The sequence below is a fragment of the Lytechinus variegatus genome, chromosome 11 (assembly GCF_018143015.1).
Source record: "Lytechinus variegatus isolate NC3 chromosome 11, Lvar_3.0, whole genome shotgun sequence".
In the NCBI taxonomy this organism is placed as follows: domain Eukaryota; kingdom Metazoa; phylum Echinodermata; class Echinoidea; order Temnopleuroida; family Toxopneustidae; genus Lytechinus; species Lytechinus variegatus.
The window spans coordinates 29,752,020-29,772,152 of record NC_054750.1 but is presented as its reverse complement, the minus strand read 5'-3'; the positions used below and the strand labels follow the sequence as shown (position 1 = coordinate 29,772,152).

General features: G+C 35.5%; 1 protein-coding gene across 1 annotated transcript; it reads right to left on the bottom strand.

The window, feature by feature from the left end:
• Nucleotides 1-1,053: 1,053 nt before the first annotated feature.
• Nucleotides 1,054-19,222, bottom strand: LOC121423435 (tenascin-R-like). Its single transcript, XM_041618772.1, has 6 exons — nt 18,826-19,222; nt 7,581-7,845; nt 6,554-6,802; nt 5,097-5,402; nt 3,684-3,983; nt 1,054-2,704 (listed from the first exon to the last, which is right to left on the bottom strand). Exons 1-6 carry the CDS (start codon nt 18,907-18,909, stop codon nt 2,631-2,633), a joined length of 1,278 nt encoding a protein of 425 aa, XP_041474706.1. The 5' UTR covers nt 18,910-19,222; the 3' UTR covers nt 1,054-2,630.
• Nucleotides 19,223-20,133: the final 911 nt, after the last annotated feature.

Genomic DNA, 20,133 nt, shown 5'->3' with positions numbered 1-20,133 from the left:
AAGAAACTTGTTTTTAACTTTGCTTACTTTTGATTAAAGGTTCAAAGTAGGACGATTTCATTCTTATTTAACTAAATGATTGCTTTAGTGTATTTTTTGTGAGTTTGAAGTAGAGATAATTCTCTGTCATAACACTTCTCACGAAGGGTGCACAAGTACTGACGAAGAAAATCACAGACGGGGCTCATACATGTAGCTAAAGGGATTGTCCAGGCTTGAGATGTTTTTATCTCAATAAATAGAGTAAAATTTACGAAGCAAAATGCTGAAATTTTGATCACAATTGGATAAAAGATAACGAAGTTATTGAATTCTAAAGATTTCCATTATTCCGGTGAAACAGTTCTAGGCATGTCTTCATGAATATTAATTTGGTGGGCTGATGATGTCATGTCCCCACTTGTTCCTTTGTATTTTATTATAATAAATTAGATTATTCTTTTTTTTCTGCCAAGAACTAAGATAATATGATAGGAAACTGATCAAGTACATTAGTTACTTATTGTCATTATCTTATTTCATCACAATGGAGACACATCAAATGTATGAAAAAATTTAACATTTATGATTTCATGTAATAAAATAAGAAAAGGGAAGGTGGGAATGTAACATCAGCCCATATAATGAATATTCATTACCATGTGCATTTAACTGTTTTCGCAAAATATTGATAGAATTTAAAATTTCAATAACTTCGTTATTTTTTATCCGACGTTGATGAAATTTTCGGCATTTTGCTATGTGGATTTTACTCGATTTATTTCGATATAAATATTTTCCGCTCGAACCATCCCTTTAACATCATATCGTTAAAAATTTGAAACACTGTTTAAAATTGTAAACAATATGGCTTAATAAATGAACCTTACAGTAGTTGTGGCAACTTAGCATTGGGTCGGATTGTACCCGTCTATCTGATAATTTTTATTATTTCCAAGTCAGTTTGCGTCAATTTATTTTTTGGATCTGAAAATACGAGTCAATCTGATGGCGAGTTTGTTTTTAAAATGTCTCGCTGCGTCAACAAGTGTATCATCATGGAACATCATATCGTTAAAAATTTGAAACACTGTTTAAAATTGTAAACAATATGGCTTAATAAATGAACCTTACAGTAGTTGTGGCAACTTAGCATTGGGTCGGATTGTACCCGTCTATCTGATAATTTTTATTATTTCCAAGTCAGTTTGCGTCAATTTATTTTTTGGATCTGAAAATACGAGTCAATCTGATGGCGAGTTTGTTTTTAAAATGTCTCGCTGCGTCAACAAGTGTACTTGTCATTCCGGTAATTTTCTTTTTTATGATTTTTGAATCTGACTGCATCAATTTACTTTTTAGGTCGGAATGTTCGAAACAATATGAATAAGACTTTGTTGTGTTATTTTCATGTCTGATTGTATTTACTAAGCACCGGAAATTGGAGTGTAGCAGTCAATTAATATCCTCTTCAAGTCTGATTACGACGACTAACATTTTTTATTGTACGAATCAATTTGGTGGGGACTGTTTTTTTTAACGTCTCATTGCGTCAACTTACTTTTTGGATTTCATTGTACCAGTCAACCTATTGGCTTCATTTTATTATTTTCAAGTCTTTTTGTGCGAGTCAATCTGATGGTGACTTTGTTTTCATTTTTTCAAGTCTGATTGCGTCAAGTTAGCATTGGATCGGACTGTAGCAGCACATCTAACATGTCTAATGGTGACTTTGTTTTATTATTGAGTCCATATCTGATAAGCGTCAACTTACTTTTTGGAACAGCCTGTACCAGTGAACCTGGTAAATTTGTTTTATCACCTTCACTTCTGATAACGTCAATTTAATTTTTGTTTGATTTTACGAGTCAATCTGATAAAGATTTCGGTTAATTATTTTAAAGTCTGATTGCGTCAACTTAATTTTTTATCAGCTTGTTCGAGTCAGTCAGTTGACTTTGTTTGTTGTTGTTGTTTCAATTATGATTGCGTCAATTGCGTTACTTTATGGTTCGGATTGTTCGAGACAATCTGATTATTATCTTTTTCATATTTTCAAGTTTGATTGCGTCAACACAGCGTTAAATCGGACTGTAGCAGTAAATCTAATTGCGATTTGTTATTTTATTTTCAATTCTGAGTGCACCAACTTACTTTTGTTATTTGATTGTACAAGTCCATCTAGTGGGACTTTGTTCCGTTTTTATGTCTGATTGTGTCAACGTTCCTTTTTGGTTCGGATTGTAAAAGACAATCTGAAGATGATTTTTTGTTCTTATTTTCAAGTTTGATTACGTCAGCTTTGATTTTTAGATCGGTCTTTTTAATAGTCAATATCAATTTCAAATATTATTGAGTTAACTTACTTTTCGGATCAGATCTTACAAAACAATTCATGTTGTGATATTTGTGCACCATTTTTGACACAGCTGTTGCATTAATTAGAAATCGGGTAACGTTGACGAGATTTCTTACGCATTGACGTGAATTTCCGTTTACTTTAATTTGTAATTTATTTATCATGTTGCCTTTTGTGCATATGTCTAGTTTCTTATTATATCCATTTCGCTGTCTTCCAAGTTTGTTATCGGCTGGTCTTGATGGTGTCCTTCAAAATTGCTTGCCGATTCTTTAAAATCCCTTGTGTTAGTTCAAACAAGTAAGAGAGACAGGAAGGCAGTGATAAGAAGAAGGACGTAATGAAGGTTGAGAGCAACGGCGCTTCCTGCAAGAAAGAAAAATACAACAATCATAATTATATCGGTATCAGGAGGGAGAAGGAAGAGAAAAAGAAGAATGAAATTTAGGAAATTAAAGAAGCCGAAGTAGAAGAAGAAGGTAATGATGATTGACGACGATGATGGTAATGATGATAATGATGACAATGATGATGATATTGGAGTGAAAATTAGGAGGAAAGCATGAAAACTGAAAACATGGGTAAGAAGTAATAGGTGATTAGGCGTTGTGACGTGCGCCTGTAATATAATCAACAATTAAAGAAGTTACCATTTACAAAAAGGTTCAAGATTTGAGCTCTAGTAGGTCACTTTTTTGTCGCATATTATTAGTGTAGTAGTAGTAGAAGCAGTAGTAGTAGTAGTAGTAGTAAAAGTAGTAGTAGTAGTAGTAATAGTCACAGGCGTAGTAGTAGTAATAGTAGTAGTAGTAGTAGTAGTAGTAGTAGTAAAAGTAGTAGTAGTAGAAATAGTCTTAGTAGTAGTAGTAGTCAAAGGAGTAGTAGTAGTAGTAGTAAAGTTAGTAGTAATAGTAGAAGTAGTAGTAGCAGTATAGTAGTAGTAGTAGTAGTAGTAGTAGTAGTAGTAGTAGCAGTAGTAGTAGTAATAGTAGTAGTAGTAGTAATAGCAGTAGTAGTAGTAGTAGTAGTAGTAGCATGTTAAAGGTTCAAAATTTGAGCTGTAGTTATAGTCACGCCTCTTGGGTCACGAAGTAGTGATACTAGTAGTAGTGATACTAGTAGAAGTAGAAGTAGAAGTAGTAGCAGTAGTTGTTGTTGTTGTAACATTAGTTGTAGAAGTAGGAGTAGTAATAGCAGTATAGTATTATTATTAGTAGCAGTAGTAGTAGTCGTAGTAGTATTATTAGTAGCAGAAGTAGTAGTAGTAGTAGTAGTAGTATTAATGGTATAAGCATTATACATGACGCATGACTGATTTTGATGGTCGAAATGACTTAAGATATACCTGTTTTAAATGTCTTCATCAGGTTATTTTCACTCCTCTGGAACGGAAAAGAGCCCTCTACGTTGAGAAACGTTCCAACCACTAAAGTGTAGTCGGTGGAGAAGGACAAACCCGAACTGGTCCAGTTGTAGGCCACATTTTCCTCCATCTGGATGGTTGAATTATATGTCGTCTGGTTTGTTGTTGAATAAGATAAGATGATCTCGTATCCATCATGGTGGCTTCTTGGGGGTATCAGCGTCACTTCGATTGAACTTTCGGTGATACCGTTTATAACGATATCCAACGGAGCTTCGGGACCTAGGATAGTACAAGACGAAAAGGAAAACGTCGTAAACCACAAAATGTCTGTTCGATGCTTTCCAGTTTGATGATGATGATGCACAGCATTTGTGTAGCGCCATACATCTGTCAAAGACATTCAAAGGCGTATTGGAGGAACCAGCCAATCTGGGTCGCCTACAAGGGCGCGCACACAGAACTGTGACCCGCAGGTCTCTCCTCCCGACAACTGGTTGCGGGAATGCAGGTGGACCACTATACCGGGGTTTCCCCCTACTCTTATTCTAATAGTGCAGTGGGTTCTTAACGTGCAAAGGTGGTGATTCTCCTCTACAATTAAGGGGCCTCAATTTAACGTCCTATTCGAGGGACGGAGTGTTTTCCACTGTAACATAGCCTGCATCTATGAAACAGGGGAGAGACGTTTACACACAACGCACTGGCTTCAGTCATCCGCCGGGGGATTCGAACCAACGATGTTTGGTTCGACGGGTAGACGCTCTAAAGCCAACTTCGCTCTCTCAGTTTGGGTTTTTTCGGTAGTCAAAAAGAAATGGGAAGTAGAAGAAAATATTCATTAAAAAATAGAGATCTTGATCGAGTAATTGTTACCCGTATTATTTACTTGAGAAAAAATATGGCATAGCTTCCTGGATTCTTTTTAAGCAGTTGATCGGGTGATGTGTTAGAAATTGTCGCACAAATTTTTCTAAGAGTTCAGAAATTTATTTCATACTAGATACATTATCTTGCCAGGTCGACTGGTAAAATATTGTATGTCGAACTGGCGCGATACGTTAACTTATCGAGTCGACTTATACACTTTTTGCTAAAAGGCGTATACGATGACGCACGTAGTAGATAACAATGACGTAAACTCGTCATGATGTCGAATAACTTTTGACATGTTTGTTATTTAAGTCGACTTTGCATGATAATGCATCTCGTCGTATCGATAGAGTATTGCACTTAATGGAAATGGAAGACGATATTTCACCTACCAGTTCGACCGTAAACTGTCGGATTGTCATCATAATGAATTTTCTTTCATAAAATAAAAGGAAATCAAATTGAAAACTACATTTTTTTATTGTTATTTGTTGCAGTATCGTAACACGATATTTGACCTACCAGTTCGAACATAAATTGTCGGATTGTCATCCTCATCACTCCTCTGTAATCGGAAAGAATCCATAGGGTTCAGTACAGATCCAACTTCAAATAAATAAATCGTAGCGGGTGATAGATCAGGTAACGTCTCCATATTATCGCTGACGTCACCACGCTGTGCCGTTGTAATCAGTAACCTCTCATTGGTTGAATTGTTGATGACGTAGAACTCGTATGCGTCATGTGAACTAGAAGGAGGGATCCAAGAGAGTGTTGCCATGGTTGTACCAATTTCTTTAACAGAAATGTTTACTGGACTCTCGGGTGCTAGAAAAATGAGATATGGTAAAGAAAATATTGATTGCCGCTTGCGCCTATCGATCATAATTGCTTCACAGTCTTATACTTGCTTGGATGAACATCGCCCTACCAACACCACCATCATTGCTGCCACTTAAGCCACCACCACCTGCAAGTTATTTTTTCTGAAGCAACCGATGCCAAAGTTAATTCTTTTCTTTTTTAATCCGACCATGTGCATGACTACTAATGGAAACGAAAGCGAAATTTTAGGCCTTCAACTGAATCAATAAAAATGAAAAAAGTAATAACAATAAATATGATATCACACATAATGATAATGATAATAACAATAATAATAACAATAATCATTAATGATAATAATAACTATTATCATCATTAGTAGTATAGTATAGTAGAACTTTAGTTTCATTACTATTGTTAATATTATTAACGCTATAACTATTATTAATTATCATTATCATGATATTATTTTCATTATAATGATGACGATGATACTCATTTCTTATGACACATATCACATACATGTACATAATATAATTGATGCGCTTCCAAAGAACTTGGGTGGGTATAAGTGTGTGTGTGTGTGTATTTGTGTATAATTATGTAAAGTTATGTTAAAGCTTGATGTAAAATGGGATGCAATGATAATACATGTATGTTGATTTGTGTTTTGCTGCAAATCATTCAATCATTCAGTCATTCATTATTAATTATTAAAATACATAGAGGGTTGGGGCTCAGTTATGTTAGTTTGTTTGCTTTTTTAGATAGTATATTTCTAAGGAATTTCATTCCATCCTTATTTGCTTCAGTTTTGGGTAAATATTTTTTTGAATATCCTTGCTGATATATAATGAACATTTGTAATATTTTGTATTTACCTTCAGTTTATGTAATCCATTCGATGTTGAAAAAAGTATTAATCAGATATAATTACTTACGTCTGGACCGACCTTTAATGCCACCATCCGAAAGACGTGACCAGGGCTCGAACCTCGAACCCCTGCATCTATTTGTAACTTCCCCAGAGTTTGGATTACAAGCGCACGCCACAACGCCCATTTTTTTATATATATGACTGACTTCTATTTCAAGAATATCCCATAGTTGATTTCTGATTCATCTAAATAACATTTTTTTTATGATATAGTTACCGCTTCTTATTTGCGTTGATGCAAGCTCCATTAATGTTTGGCCATTTTGTAAAGTCACATTGAACACTGTACCCGGAAGTAGAATGGTCAGTCCGACTTCCTCTTCAAAGATACCCCCTAACAGCCCGACGGCATCACTTGGTTCAGCGACTATCGTATAGAAGAGGACTCCTTCAACGGCTCTCCATTGAAGAAACGCGGACGATGACGTCACATCAGACACCAATATGACTCCTTCGGGGATCGCTTCTGTATAAGTATAGACATTTTTATAATACGATGGGTTTATTATTTCTTTCTTCTATCGGAATAGAAGATAGATGGTGCTGTATAAATGCTTAGTATCATTATTATTATTATTGTTCTTAATATCATTATATTATCATTACTATTTGTTTATAACGGTGTTTCGGGTTATACACAGTTAAAAGGGGCTAATCAATTTGTGTATACAAAATGGCTCTCTTTAACACCCAATTTCACTTCAAATTTTCTTCTTTTCAGATGTCATCTTTGTAATCCAACTTAAAGGTTTCCACGAGAAAAATTGCGAAAGGCAAGATGTTTTTAAAATTTCTTATGTATTTCTTTGTTTTTTCATATTTTGTTTTTCATTGTTTTTTTAATGGAATTTATTACATTCCATTTAAAAACTAAATCAAACATTACAGATAAGCAGACTAATTAGAACAAAAAATAATCAACCTTTGATGAATTTCATCTCCCGTAGACTTTTACACAAAGTATAAAAATTAGCCCTTTTTGGCATGACGTTGTCTCGTAAAAAGTCATGTGGCGTGGCGATGCTTTACTGGTCTGTATGTCGCAAACCTGGTCTCAAAAGTTGCGCGAATGTAAGGAAAAAGGTTTTTAAAAATTGCTGCGTTATCTTTTTGCGTTTCGGAAATATCGCGCAAGCGTTGAGGGGCCAATCATGCCTCCCCCCCCCCCCCCCGTCCTTTTAGGGTTAATTAAGGAGGCTTTCATTTTGATTTCGCTTGATTTGATATTCAATTTCATAAGTTACCTGTAGTAGCATTTTCTGTCAATGAATCTCCTGCGCCCTCAGCGTTCCAAGGTGTCACAGTTATAGTGAACAATCTCTCAGGGTCGAGTCCAGTTATTAGATGTGTTGTTCCGGTGGTATTGGTCGGATAACCACTCAGAGACCGAGATGACTTGATGACCTCCAAGGTGTAATAATCCCAAGACGACCCTGATGATATCACCCAGGATATGTTGATGGAAGTTGGACTGGTCTCAACTGAAATAGAATCTATTCCAGATCCGAGCTGTGGTATTGAATTATTATGAACGGATAATGGAAATGTCTTTAACATAATGCATGTACAAATATACTAAAGGCTCCTTTCATCAAGTCTACTTTTGTACCTTCTCCAGAAAGAAATATAAAATAATATCATCATTGACCTGTTCAATTGCATGACACTTGCGATCTGAATGCGTACACTTTTTTCACACCATTTGTCGATATTTCAGGTATTTCCTTCTTTGAATTTACTTTACTGATGGGAACCATATTATTTACATCTTGGATTCCCTAAATTTAGAGCACATTCACATCAACTAAACCGACCGATGGTATGTAATTGAAAATAGTGAAATTGATTTAATTGGTCTATCATCGGCTTCCTTGGTGAGATTGTAGCATTTTAGAGAAATAAATCTATTTGCTCTTTTATTGTCTCACCTGCATAGGCGCCGCTTTTCCACCGCGGCGGCGTCAACATCATAAACCAAAGATTGAGTTTTTTAAAGTGACAGCATAACTTACAAAGTATATGGACCTAGTTTATGAAACTTAGACCTAAGATTAATCAGGTATCGCTTAATATCCTGTGCTAGTTTCAGGTTACATGATCAAGGTCCAAGGTAATTTAAAGTCAATGAACTTTGGCCATTTGCGGTTATTTCTTGAATTTGAATCATAACTCTGACATTGTGTTTGTCTAGCTCACAAAGCTTGGACATTTTAATCAAGTATCACAGAACATCCCTGTGCGGGTTTCAGGTCACATGATCAAGGTCAAATGTCATTAAGGTCAATGAACTTTGGCCATGTTGGAGGTAATTATTAAATTGTTGCCCAAACTTTCAAAGTGTATGGATATAGTTTATGAATTGTGGACATATAGGGTTAATTAAATATCACTGACAAGTCTTAGGTCATATCAAGGTCATTATGTCATAGGGTCAATGAACGTAGTATTGTATCATTATCTGAACGGTGTTTTTGTGAATAATTGTTTTATAGTAGTTTTCAAAGTCAAAACTGTTGCTATGTCAAATCGCGTACTGCAGGTGAGACTGCCAGAGGCACTCCACTTGTTTTGAATATAATCTGCTTTTATGTTATAGCTATCTTACTTACCGAATGAGAGGGTAAAATCAGAAGCGACAGCGTGAGAGTAAATACCAAACAAAAATCCATCGTAATCGTTTTTTTTTTCCAAAAGCAAAATAATCGGAAAATCAATTAATCAGACAACAAGTTGGGTCTCCGCTCCTTGCGATCAAATAGCAAAGTGGGCTTTTTGTGCTTCATTCGTTCTTTTTACTAAATACTGCAACCAATCAGAATACCGCAAGGTATGTTCTAGATAGGTGGAAGAATCAACGGTGTATTGCGGTGAATACTTTATCATCATGACCATTCTATGTTTCCCATTCTTGTGTTATGAGTTCAAAGTACAACGAAATTCACTATGAAAATGCAATATTATTTTCTTTCATGCACTTTATTCAGAAAAAGAGAGGGAAGAAAGGCGTATATTTGTGTAATAAGTTACCATGGCAATGAGGAATTATGTTTTTTACGATACAATGTCGCCATTACTCACGACTATTCAAAATATTTTTGTCGATACTCTCAAGTGATACGAGGAAAAATGAATAAGATGAAAAAGAGTACTTTGCGAGTCGTTATTTCAGAGGAAATTCCTTTGATTGGAACTATTAGCAATGAGGGGTGTGGCTATTTGCCCTAAAGGGCTCCTAAAGGTCTCCCGGCAGAACGTACTAGACATAAACTTCATTATTAACAAATAATACAGTGGGGTAACATGTATATTTGTGCATTTTCAAACCATATTGTCATTATTACGATGATATATTTATATCGTCATCTAGACAACTTTGATGTAAAGTCCAGTCTACATGAGGCATGGCTTGTCTTATACATATTATTTTCGGCATGACTAATTTTTCCAAAGGGCAGATAATTTTGGCGAACCTTTAATATATATATATATATATTGTGTAAAGAAATGGATGAAGAGAGCATTGGTAGGCTTAGCCTAAATCAAGGTTCCACAGAGCTATCTACCATTTTGGAAAAATTGGTGATGCCGAAAAAATGTCTCTGCCGGAAATCGAACCGGGCCCCCAGCTTTGAACGCCGGTGCCTTAACCACTAGACCACAGAGACGGGTGGGTGGCTAGGGCGACCCCGATCCGATTGACCGTCAGATAGACAGATTTTCGACACTATACCAATTATAATTTCCTTTGTCGGGTAAAGGCGGGTAATTGAACAATGACAAGCCGCCATGCCTCAGCTGGATCAAAGGTATTGTTTTGATAGTACACGTATGGTAGAAAGTATACAATGTGTAAAGTTATACAATGAATAACTTTACACATTGTATACTTATTTTTATTTTCAATTCAAATAGCCGACATATACAATGTGAATTGGGAAAATAAATTTCTCGAACTTAGCATTTCTTGCCCATTTCCCTTATTCATACTGCACATGATACAGTTCGGGCATATGAACTCTGGTTTAAAGTTGTGGTTTAACGATGGATATCCATTTGGGGCGCTAATTCCTAACAATACACATCCAATCTTTTAATTCATATGACATCCAAATTGTTCTTTTATGGGATTGTTGAATGATAAATTAAGTATTTTGATGTATTTTTCTTCATTATGTTAAGAAATATACAATACAAACATATTTTTTTTTATATTTGGCTCCCATAATTTTAGCACAGAGTTAGACCATGGTCTAAGCTCATTCATTTATTCATTTATTGGTTTTTGCAACATTTTTTATAACAAAATCCTGGACAAGAAAATACATATCTGAAATTTTACATCAATATAATGAACAATAATTTATTAATAATCAAATATATCTTACAAAAATGAAAAAAAAATTTAAGTGGTATTCTCTATTACACAAAAAATAGGATGGTTGCAAGGGTCGACACAAAAGCAAAGCTTGAAAACGTAACAGCCCTGGAAAAAAGCCAAAATCATTCATATATCTTGTCTTTAAACGTGCAAGTGCATGAGTGACGTGGGGGGGGGGGTGGACAAGGGAGATGCTTGGTCTTTAGCATGGAATTTTAGAAAATAACACGTTTTGTTGTTTGATTTTTAATTTATACATGTTCTAAATAAAAGTCAATATCTTATTAAAATAATGATAACAATGGCAATGATTTTCTCTTTTTTAATTTGTTAGGTATTGGTTTAATTGCAATTCTTTTTGGATTTGTAATTCTCAAATTTGCTTACGTGTTTTCTCTATAGGAACATGTAATCTACATGTATGTTGGGAATATCGTGGCTGAATGGATAACGCACTTGACTACCGTCCTTGGGGTTCCAGGTTCGAATCCTCGGGTGAACAAAACGATTTTTTTTCTTTTTACCACCTCGTACATGATCCTTTATGACAAATAAAAGGCATAAAAGTTAAAATTTAGCAAGATAAAACAGATTATAATTACTTTTTTTCATATCACATGTATTGTCATAAATTAAATAGACCTTTTCACAGTGCTTTATCATCTCCCGTCTTTTACAAGTATTCTATCAATAATGAACATTCAGTTGTCATAATGATGATTATATTGATCTGCATGAACATGGTGATAATGACCATAATGGCGAGAATAAGGACAGACCACCTAATTTGTCCGCATGACGAATTAAAATCTAGTGTATAATTAATTTTGATTGACTTGACTTGATTACATTTTGTATACGTATTTATACTACTGTACAGTATTTTTTATCCAGATTATTTGTACTTAAGTTTGAATTGAAAATATTGTTAGGCTTACCCCCCCCCCCCGGCATCAACCATCTTCAGTACTCGAGACTTACTACATTCTGTAATGCTTCTTACAATGCCTATGATGTAAAATGTTCAGAGCTTTTCCTCAAAATTTTACTGACAAATATACATGTACATGTATTTCTTTTTTTTTCTTTTTTCCTCTCTAAACATGGATAATTTTTTTCAGTCAGCTCAATATTTTCAAGGTCGCTGAGCTGTAAACATTTAGACGTTCAAGTTCCGCTTTGAAGACTGTCTCCTAAATGTTATTTTAAGGAACAATCTTAATTGAACCGGCAAGGGAAACGACAACGGAAAACAGGAGTGTGGCAATAGGATTAGTTTACGTGCGAAAGAAGTATTGATATTTTAATGAGACTAATGAGAAAAAGTACCGAATACAAAAAGGAATAAGATAGGAATCACACTGCACGTAGGCTCAGTATTTGCTCTTATTTGCAGAACAACACGTGGAAAACAGTAATTGTTACAAACGTATAATTTGATTAGTAATATGAATAGTAATAAAATGGTTTAACAATTCAATATTTCATAATAATGACGCGTAAAAACAGTAAAAAAAAATGGATATTATCATCACAAATTGTTGCCTTTAGAATGAGGAAAACACCTGATATATATTTAAATTACACCCTAGAATAGTAGGTAATGCATTTGATTCACAGTCGTTTTTTTATGGAAGCTTAAAAGTGCCACCGAGATGTTGAGATAATTATCTCGGGAAGTCGACATCTTGATAGCAAAAGATAAGATGACGAGATCCCAGATCTCATCATGTTGACATCTTGTAGAAGAGATGATGAGATGACAAGATCCCAGATCTCATCATGTCAACATCTTTTGGAAGAGATGATGAGATGACAAGATCCCGGATCTCATCATGTTGACATCTTTTAGAAGAGATGTTGAGATGACAAGAACCCGGATCTCATCATGTCACCATCTTTTAGAAGAGATGATGAGATGACAAGATCCCGGATCTCATCATGTCAACATCTTTTAGAAGAGATGATGAGATGACAAGATCCCGGATATCATCATGTTGACATCTTTTAGAAGAGATGATGAGATGACAAGATTCGGGATCTCGTCATGTCGACATCTTTTAGAATGGTCAGATGACAAGATCTTCGATCCATGATCATGTCATCTAATCATCTCTTCTACAAGATGTCAACATGATGAGATCCGGGATCTTGTCATCTCATCATCTCTTAAAGATGTTGACATGATATTACTGCAGCAATTACCCCCCCCCCCCCCCTCTACCTCGTAAATAATGGTCTTGCCATGACTATCATTTGGTCTATCCACAAGCTATAACTGAAGGCAATTTTAAGCAAATTTCAGTTCATCGTATATAAAAACGGAATCATAAGTTATGATTCGTGGTGAACAGTAAATTTTACCATGATAAGCAAGAAGGTTTAAGCTTGAAAATGCAACTCTATAAATATACACTCTAGAAAATGAAGTGCTAATTCAGCTCTTAAAAAGCGTAGTGACTGCACTTCGGAGTGCTGATTTTTTTTAGTTCAAATTTGAACGAGACAAATCAGCACTCCGATGTGCAGTCACTATACTCGCTCTTTAATAGCTGAATTAGCACTTCATTTTTTAGAGTGTAAGTCTATCATACAATGGATAAGTAAATTCATGAACCAATTACATTATCCTTTCTATTTATCTTTCATGATCAAGAAATGTTTCCACATTGTGCTGCACTCGACCCATTTGAGGTGAATGGGTACCCGACAGGATTAATTCCTTGAATGCATGAGCGCTGAAAGGCAGCTCGAGCTAAAGCCGGGGTAATAATAATAACAACGCGCCTAGGAATAGAATATTTCTAGATAGATGGCGCTATATAAATGCATATCATTATTATTAACCGGGCATGGTGGCTCAGCGGTAGAGCGTCCGCCTCATGAACGGGAGGTCGTGGGTTCGATCCTCGGCCGAGTCATACCAAAGACCTATAAAAATGGGACCTTCTGCCTTCTTGCTTGGCGCTCAGCATTTAGATTGGAGAAGAGTAATAATAACATGTTATGTTATGCAGGGCCCGCTGGTAGAGCAGTTTCCTATTAAACTGAAGTGGCTACCTTGGGTAAATAACCCTTTATTATTATTTATTATCATTATTATTATTATTATGTGGATTGGCAATGACCTAAATCAATCTTCTGTACCATAAAAAGTAAAGCAAATTGGTTAAATAGCTTATCGACAAGGAAATACATCCGAATGATACATGGGGGAATTCACTCTGAATATGACCGCAATTACACGCTCCGTTACATAGTTTGTTCAATTGTGACGTGAATTAAAGATCGTAAAATTATTCGACAGGTAATCAGTATTCAATGGAGCAAATAAAAAAAATACTCTAACTTAATAACTTTATTTTTTAATCATTGCAAACTAATTTATAAAGTAACAGAATTTATTTGACACAACCGTCAACATGGTCAATTTTTAAATATGTGAGACTTTTTTTCGGTGTTTTTTGTGTGTTTCGTTTTTAATTATCATTATTGTGTTTCTGTTTCTTGTTATTTATCATTTTGTTTTGTTTCAACTGCTTTTGGTTTAAATTATTTTTCTTGCGTTTTGCGTTAAGTAATGCCGTCATCAAATTATATACGGGGCCCATTCAAAAATAGACATTGAAAGAGATGTGAGTTTTGGCACACATTTCTTCCTATTGATATTTATGGCACAGCATATTCACAGAAAACTGTTGAATGCAGTTAAAAACATATTTTTGTATGCCCATTTCGGCTTTTTGCAAGAATGGTTGGAAGGACATTTGCTCCATTATTGAAGAATTAATGTCATGGCTCAATAACTAGACTGATTAATGAGCTAGTAAAATACACATTACGTATTCAATATGACGACGGGTAAATGTTATTCCTCACCAACTTGTAATCCCGTGGGAAACGACTTTGAAAACTCAACAAATAAGTTTCCAATACATCATGGTTGGTTTCGCTCACGACCTTAATATTATTTTAGTCCGTAGGAGACACTATGCCATTCCACGTTTTAAGTTTTCAATATTACTGGGAAATTTAATTAGGATTGTTTTCTACATTGTTATATAATTCAATTCATTTTAAATGAAAATTGATTTTATTCTGTTTTACGAATTTCTTCATTTTTTCAAACATTAATTCATACAAATATCAGTTTATCATGAAGAATATATATGTACATATTACATCTATAGAAAAAGAAAATGGCGGCGTACGACCCTAGACTGCAGCAAATGCTTGTAAAGGCCTGTATACATACAATAAAGTAAAGATGCATGTGCACGGATAATCATTATTACAGTCAAGGATTTCAGAAAGAAATCTATTTTCAAACTAACAAAATAGTTCCAAACATGGATGAGGAATTCAAAGGAAGGTAACAAACACTGGCCATTTGAATTCATGAAATGGCATGGGCGGAAATCCGAGGGGGGATATGTCACCCCTAGTCAAAATAGTAGGGGGGACACAATATCAGATGTTCCCATACTATTTTTGGTCTTTCATGATGGTAAGAAATACATCATTTAAAATCGAAATAAAACATGTATTTTTGGACGAGATGACCTTACTTTTTGGGATTACCATTTTTTTTTGCTTGTCAAATTTGTTTTCGTTCAAATGGCCTTAAATTTGAGGTGATAATCTTTTTTCCTATTCTTTTTTTTTGGCTTGTCAAATTTTCCAGCCTCTTGTCCCCCCTACCTTTTTGGATAGATTTCCACCCCTATGGCATGGTACTGGGAAGCGTGGGTGCTGGGGGTAGCACCTTAAAAAAATTCCTCGGGGAAGCTGCGTGTATTATTTTCCATACGAAGCACCCCTCGCATTCTAGAAGATGTGTAAATATTGAAAAATGTAACCAAAATGACCTTAAACTTGTTTTGAAACCTTTTTTTTATTTGCTGTTCAATCATCTCGAGACCATGCAATGTTACCTCCATTTTGTAGTGGGAACCCTTCTTTTTGTGCTTCTCAAATTTCTCGGGACCATTTGCTGTCCATTATGTACTCAAAACCGTTTTTTTTTTCAAATTTACAGTAAAAAGAAATCGTTTCCAGGGCCATGTTTTATGGTATATAGTTCATCTTCTTCCAAATATCCAAGTGGTATGGAACCTACTTTCATACTTATTGGCAAAATTGTATTGTCTCATCCACCCCTAACATGCCCAATAATTGAGAGTATAGATTATCATAGAAAGTGAAAGGAAGAGAGCGAATCTCGAAAAGACAGACAGGGTTGCTTTATCGAATCACTCACCCACCACCACACCATTGCAAACACACACACACACACAAAATACCCTCCCGCCCCGCTCTTTGCCGCAGTGATTATCTTAAAGAAACAATAAAAAAAACAAAAGGGAAATACCCAAATTCCCTGGTAACGACGATATGAATAAATAAACACAGCTACAAAAGTATCATCATTATGCTCTATTTCTCACAAAGCATTGTTGTGAATGGACTACAAAAAATGATAAAATCACGCGAGGGGGGGACATGAATAAAGAATGTTGTTTAACCGCTGGAAATTTCCGAGCAGCAGAGCATTCTGATTTCATGGTCAAATCAACATGAATCATCATAGACAACTTTGAAATAGTACACAACAAATTACTTTATAAATAAAACGAACTTTGACAGAGTAACTCAAAGATTTCAACGTTTATAATTTAATTTTCCTATTCCGCCATCGTCGAGAGAGTCAGTTTCAGAAATATTTTCAGAGATGAAATAAAGAATTAAGAACCTACAAAAAGAAGTGTACAGTGGAAAACTGCAAAGGAGAGGATACTTGTTTGTGAAAGGCATAGTCATTAGTCAACATGCAAGAAAAGTTGCTTTCAAACATTTTTTTCCCAACATATGACAAAGTTTTAAGTTTCTTACATGCAGTGTCCGTGTATTTACACGTGAGAGATCGTAGCGATTCCGTTTAATTTTTAATTATGAAGCATATAGTTTCACAATTATTAAAACATTTAGGGGGCACGCACAGGGACTTTAAGTAGACTAGATAATTTACCACCCCCCCCCCCCCTCTCTCTCTCTCTCTCTCTCTCTCTATCTATCTATCTATCTATATACATGTATTTATCTGTTTTCTTTCCTTTTCCTCTTTTATTGCTCGGTGAACATCACAAGGTAAATGGCCAGGTAACCTCTGGCTACGCCAATGCTGTTTACCTATCGTAGCAAAAGAATAGCCTTAAAGCTGCACGGCTGATCAACAACAAAGCAAATTAGTAGGTTTAGAGAGAGTCATTCAAATCGAGTCATCATTTAATGGAAATGTGAGCCTAAAACCATGTGAAAACAGAACTTTGTTATTGTTTGGCCATTTTCTCTGCTTATGCTGACTGAGGTTTTAAAACAGGAAACGAACTTGCAATCATGTCTTTGAAATTCAGATAGGGTTTACCAAATGTTGTTTTTTGTTTCCTTTCTTTTGTTTTAGTTACTCATGCGCGAATTTTTGACATCATATTGAAGAAAAGACTCCTCATAAGCTTTGCAATTAATTTAAATTCATCAGGTAACTTTGTGGTTAAGTTCTTACTAAAGCCACATACCTTTATTTTCTTCTCAGACGAATTGTACACCATATTTCGAGTGTGTTTCATACGCCCCCCCCCCCCCACCAAGCACCAAGACCTCTCATTAACCTCATTACGAATATTAATTCAAAAACTTATATTTTCATTACATTTTTTTTCAAGGATTCCATGATCAGCCAATATGTATGTTTAAATATAAAAATAATGATTTTTTTTTTATTCCACGTGGATGTCAAACTTCATATAAATTTCAGAAATGCTGTAGCATCGATCGGGTGGTCGTTGTCGTGGTCTCCTGAACCTCGCCTTTCAAACATATAGGGTTGTGGGTTCGAAACCTACCACGGCTTGTTTTCATTCAGCAAGAAAATTACCCACACTGTGCTGCACTCGACCCATGTGAGGTGAATGGGTACCCGGCAGGATTAATTCATTGCATGCACTGAGCGCTATTAATGGTAGCTCGAGCTAAATCAGCGTTTTGTATCCCGAGGCTAAAGGCACTTTATAAATCCAACTATCATTATCATCATTAAAAGATTTGAAAAAGACGACGGATGAAATAGATATTTGCAGGGGGTATATTACTTTCTTAGGGCCTTTTCACACATTATTCTTGAATCATCATTGTAATGATGATTGTAATTCGTCTTTAGAATTATCGGACATTTCACTCGGAAAATTCGTACCGTAATTTGAGTGAAACTTAATTGGAATTCAACTCCGGAGTAGAATTGGAATTCGTGATTGTGATTAGCGTTCGTGATTCTAGTTTTGTTTCACTCGTGCTAAAAATTCGTCATTAGCCTTATTTTCGCTGGAATCATCATTCAAATTACGATTTTTTTTACCGTGTGAAAGGGCGGTTTGAGTGATACTAGGGCTCAATCCCTTTAGAGTGAACTGAACATCATTTTAGAGTGAGCTTCTCGAGTTTCAAACGGCATAATATGCTACACTGTTAGAAAATTTATCCTTAAAATAAAAGAAGTTCCTGCAGCAGAGTCTCGAGATCATCTGTAATCTTATTGAATTGCGTAATCTTACAGGAATTTGGTATTTGGTGTATGGAATCTTACAAATTTCCTTGAATAAAACACCCTTTTCCCCTTTTTTTTAACAGACCTGTTATGTTAAATTGCAGAAAAATTCCTGTTTTATGAATTTACAGAATGATTCTGTTATTGCTTTCTGCAAAATCTTCTGTTTATTTTCTGTAAAATCACGGGTTTTTAACAGTGTATTTGGGGCTGAAAAATATACCCCCACCCCTCCCGACTGTCTAATACTCTCCTGCCAGGATGAAACCAGTATATTTCGATGGCCCAGACCTCTGTACTCTTTCCCGTCTTTCTGTCTTTCCCCAACTTACCTCCTATAAAGTACTTGAGACATTATCAGGGGCTTCCCCTACCCCCCCCCCCCCCTCATGATGAAGGAGCTTCCCTAGGAAGGTTCAAATGAAGGTAAATTAAAAAATAACAATCAACAGTGATATAATAATGGAAACAACAATGTTTGCAAATACTGATTAACATTATCAATACTTACTGATGAGGCCCTAAGGAGAAGCAGCATTAAAGCCAAAGGGAAAAGGCGACAGCCTGGTTGGCATGCAGACGTTGGACAGAACATGATGTCTCAGAAGAAATCTCTTGGTGTCAAATCAAATTAAGAAGAAGATTTTACAGACAGGTCATTTGCATTGGTACTTTGCATTGGTACTCTTCCTACGAAAATGTTATCAATTCATGTGAGCCCTTGGTCTCTATTGTATACCACCGAAATAGAATAACATTTCGAGCATGACCTTGATGTATATAGACGTGCGGCGACGGATTGTTCCTGAGCACATATATCAGCCCTCCCTCATCTCTCTGTCCATCCCCACCCTTCCATAACTTCCATTGTAGAATATTTCGTGTAGCGTTAGATACCATACTCTCCCATACCCCCACCCCCATTTCCTCTTTTCTATAATTTCTAGATACGCCTATGACATTATGAAAGGTATGTCGTTGACTGAAGTCGCTGTAGGAAGTCTCAGACTTCCTATCTATAACATGCTACATAGTTATGTTATGGCTAAACCGTAATGTAAAATGAATGTTAAACCCGATGCACTTCTATCGACCAGCGGATATCATGCGCCTCCATTGGGTTTCAAAAAGCGTATACTAATCAAATATTTTTAAGTGAAAACGCACCCCTTCACAAGTCGTGTGAAAACCTTTTGAGTATTGGACTGTACCAGGTCAGCTACTCCCAGGGACCTTTTCCCAGGTCAGTTGTCTTAAGTAATTCTACTTGAGAAGAGTGTCAGGGATACATCACTTGTATTTAAATCTGATCGGGGTAGATCGGACCGTCATCAGTTAAGAAAAATCGGACAAATAATGAGAAAGTTATGAGCATTTGAATATTGCAATCACTAATGCAATGGAGATCCTCAAATTGGCAATGCGACAAGGATGTGTGATGTCACATGTGAACAACTTTCCCTTTGATGGACTATAAAGTACCCCCAATATGTCTCTTTTTGCTTTTTCTTAAGGTGATACAAACTCTTGATCCACGATGTATTTTTGTTTAGTCTGTATTGCATGCCCTCCTATAGAAAGAACACATGATCTACTGATATATGTGATAAAAGAGGCAGTTTAAGTGAAATATGTATGGTGATCTCCATTGCATTAGTGATCGCAATATTCAAATCAATTCAAATAAACATTTATTTTCCTCCATTTTACAAAGTTACATTCATTATTGTTCACAAGAATACACTTCAAATCAATTTCTATAAAGAATATAAATATAAACAACTTATGTGTAAAGAGGAAGGCGTATGTCCCTAGAAGC

Excerpts from the sequence above, each read along its gene's own strand:
- LOC121423435 (XM_041618772.1), bottom strand. The coding sequence starts at position 18,909 with ATGTTCTGTCCAACGTCTGCATGCCAACCAGGCTGTCGCCTTTTCCCT. Across the intron at positions 7,846-18,825 it reads TTCTCCTTAGGGCCTCATCA|CTCGGATCTGGAATAGATTC; the intron begins GTAAGTATTGAT and ends TCAATACCACAG. Across the intron at positions 2,705-3,683 it reads GATGAAGACATTTAAAACAG|GAAGCGCCGTTGCTCTCAAC; the intron begins GTATATCTTAAG and ends TCTTTCTTGCAG.